This window comes from Nuphar pumila, chromosome 6 (assembly GCF_984573655.1).
Source record: "Nuphar pumila chromosome 6, dmNupPumi1.hap1.1, whole genome shotgun sequence".
In the NCBI taxonomy this organism is placed as follows: domain Eukaryota; kingdom Viridiplantae; phylum Streptophyta; class Magnoliopsida; order Nymphaeales; family Nymphaeaceae; genus Nuphar; species Nuphar pumila.
The window spans coordinates 95,843,386-95,845,132 of NC_143254.1; the positions used below are offsets into that span (position 1 = coordinate 95,843,386).

Consider the following 1,747-nt stretch of genomic DNA (forward strand, 5'->3'; position numbering starts at 1 on the left):
GGCTTATGCAACAAAATGTAGACGTTCAGGATTGATTCCAGCGACTCTCTGGACCACTGGCCGGATCCACATCCTAGCATATTCGATCCAGCTTGAACCTAGGAAATTCGATTCCGAAAGATTTACCCCACCTTGTTCCAGATCCAAATCAAGATCTCTGCAAGATAATCTCCATATCATAAGTAGGTGTTTTTATCTAATATGGAACCGAGCCATGAGAGAGAGAGAGAGAGAGAGAGAGAGAGAGAGAGTTCTATGCTGCAGGCAGAAGATGGCCTCCTCATCCCTCCTGTACTCCCCCTTCCTGAAACCCACCCACAGACCCCAACTCCTCCCACCCCTCCCCAAATCCACCACAACCACCAAGATCCTCTCCCTGACCCTCTGCTCCTCCTCTTCATCATTTGATTTTGAGCAGTGCCAACAAGGAGGAAGAGTAGAGCCCAACACGCAGAGGACACTGGAGATGGCGAGGGACCGCCACGGCGTGTGGTCGGTGAGTCAGAAGAAGGTGGTCGTCCTGTGGGACCTCGATAACAAGCCGCCGAAGGGCCCGCCCTACCAGGCGGCGGTGGCGCTCCGGTCGTTCGCCGGCCGGTTCGGCCAGGTGGTTGACGTCTCAGCCTACGCCAACCGCCACGCCTTCGTTCACCTCCCCCGGTGGGTGGTGGAGCAGAGACGGGAGCGCCGCTCCTTCGACGTCCTCGAGCGCAAGGGGCTCGCCGTCCCCGACGAGCCCTACGTCTGCGGCGTCTGCGGCCGCCGGTGCCGCACGAACGTCGACCTCCGCAAGCACTTCCGTCAGCTCCACGAGCGCGAGCGCCAAAAGAAGCTCGCCCGCATGCGCTCCCTCAAGGGAAAGAAGCGCCAGCGCTACCGCGACCGCTTCGTCTCCGGCAACCGAAAGTACGAGGAGGCCGCGCGAGAGATTCTCACCCCGAAGGTCGGTTACGGACTCGCCGGCGAGCTCCGACGGGCCGGCGTCTTCGTGAAGACGGTGGAGGACAAGCCGCAGGCGGCCGATTGGGCGCTGAAGCGGCAGATGCAGCACGTGATGAGCAGGGGGGTGGATTGCTTGTTCTTGGTCTCGGACGATTCGGATTTCGGGGAGATGCTCAGGAAAGCGAGGGCGAGCGATCTGCAGACGGTGGTGGTGGGCGACGGCCGGGCGCTCAGCAGGCACGCCGATGTGTGGGTGTCGTGGAATTCGGTTGAATTTGGGGAGGTTGGTGAGGAATTGGGCGCCCAGGGGTTAGGATTCGGTGCTGTGCAGCAGGGCGGCTCAGATGCGTTTTCTATTTCGTATTTGGATGAAGAAGAAGAAGAAGAAGAAGAAGACGACGACGACGACGATGATGATGGTGATAGTTTTGGTGGTTTGAAAGTTTCTATTTTTTCGGAAGGGGAGGATGTGTTCTGGGACAATGAAGAAGAAGAAGGGGGTAGAGAGGTAAGTGGGTATGAATTATGAGATGAGTTCTTGTTGTTTCTCTCATCATTCAAGGGCTTTTCGAGATTTTTGAGTTGAATTATGAGATGGGTGTTCGTCGTTGTTTCGTTTCCTCGAGGATTAGTCTTTTAGGATTATTCGGGTTCAATTCTTCATGTGTATGATTTCGATTGAAGTTCAGAGAACAGTTCGCCACACACAAGCTTCTGTATGTACTCTTGAAGCCTGACCAGAGCTGGAATCATTTCTTAGTTCTTGGTTTTGTTACTGAATAGAATCCTTGCCATAGTTGATAAA

At 55.0% G+C, this 1,747-nt stretch overlaps 1 protein-coding gene across 1 annotated transcript; it reads left to right on the forward strand.

Annotated features, from left to right (window-relative positions):
• Positions 1 to 215: 215 nt before the first annotated feature.
• On the forward strand, positions 216 to 1,747 carry LOC149835276 (uncharacterized). Its single transcript, XM_090011786.1, has one exon. It carries the CDS (start codon positions 272 to 274, stop codon positions 1,469 to 1,471), a length of 1,200 nt encoding a protein of 399 aa, XP_089867912.1. The 5' UTR covers positions 216 to 271; the 3' UTR covers positions 1,472 to 1,747.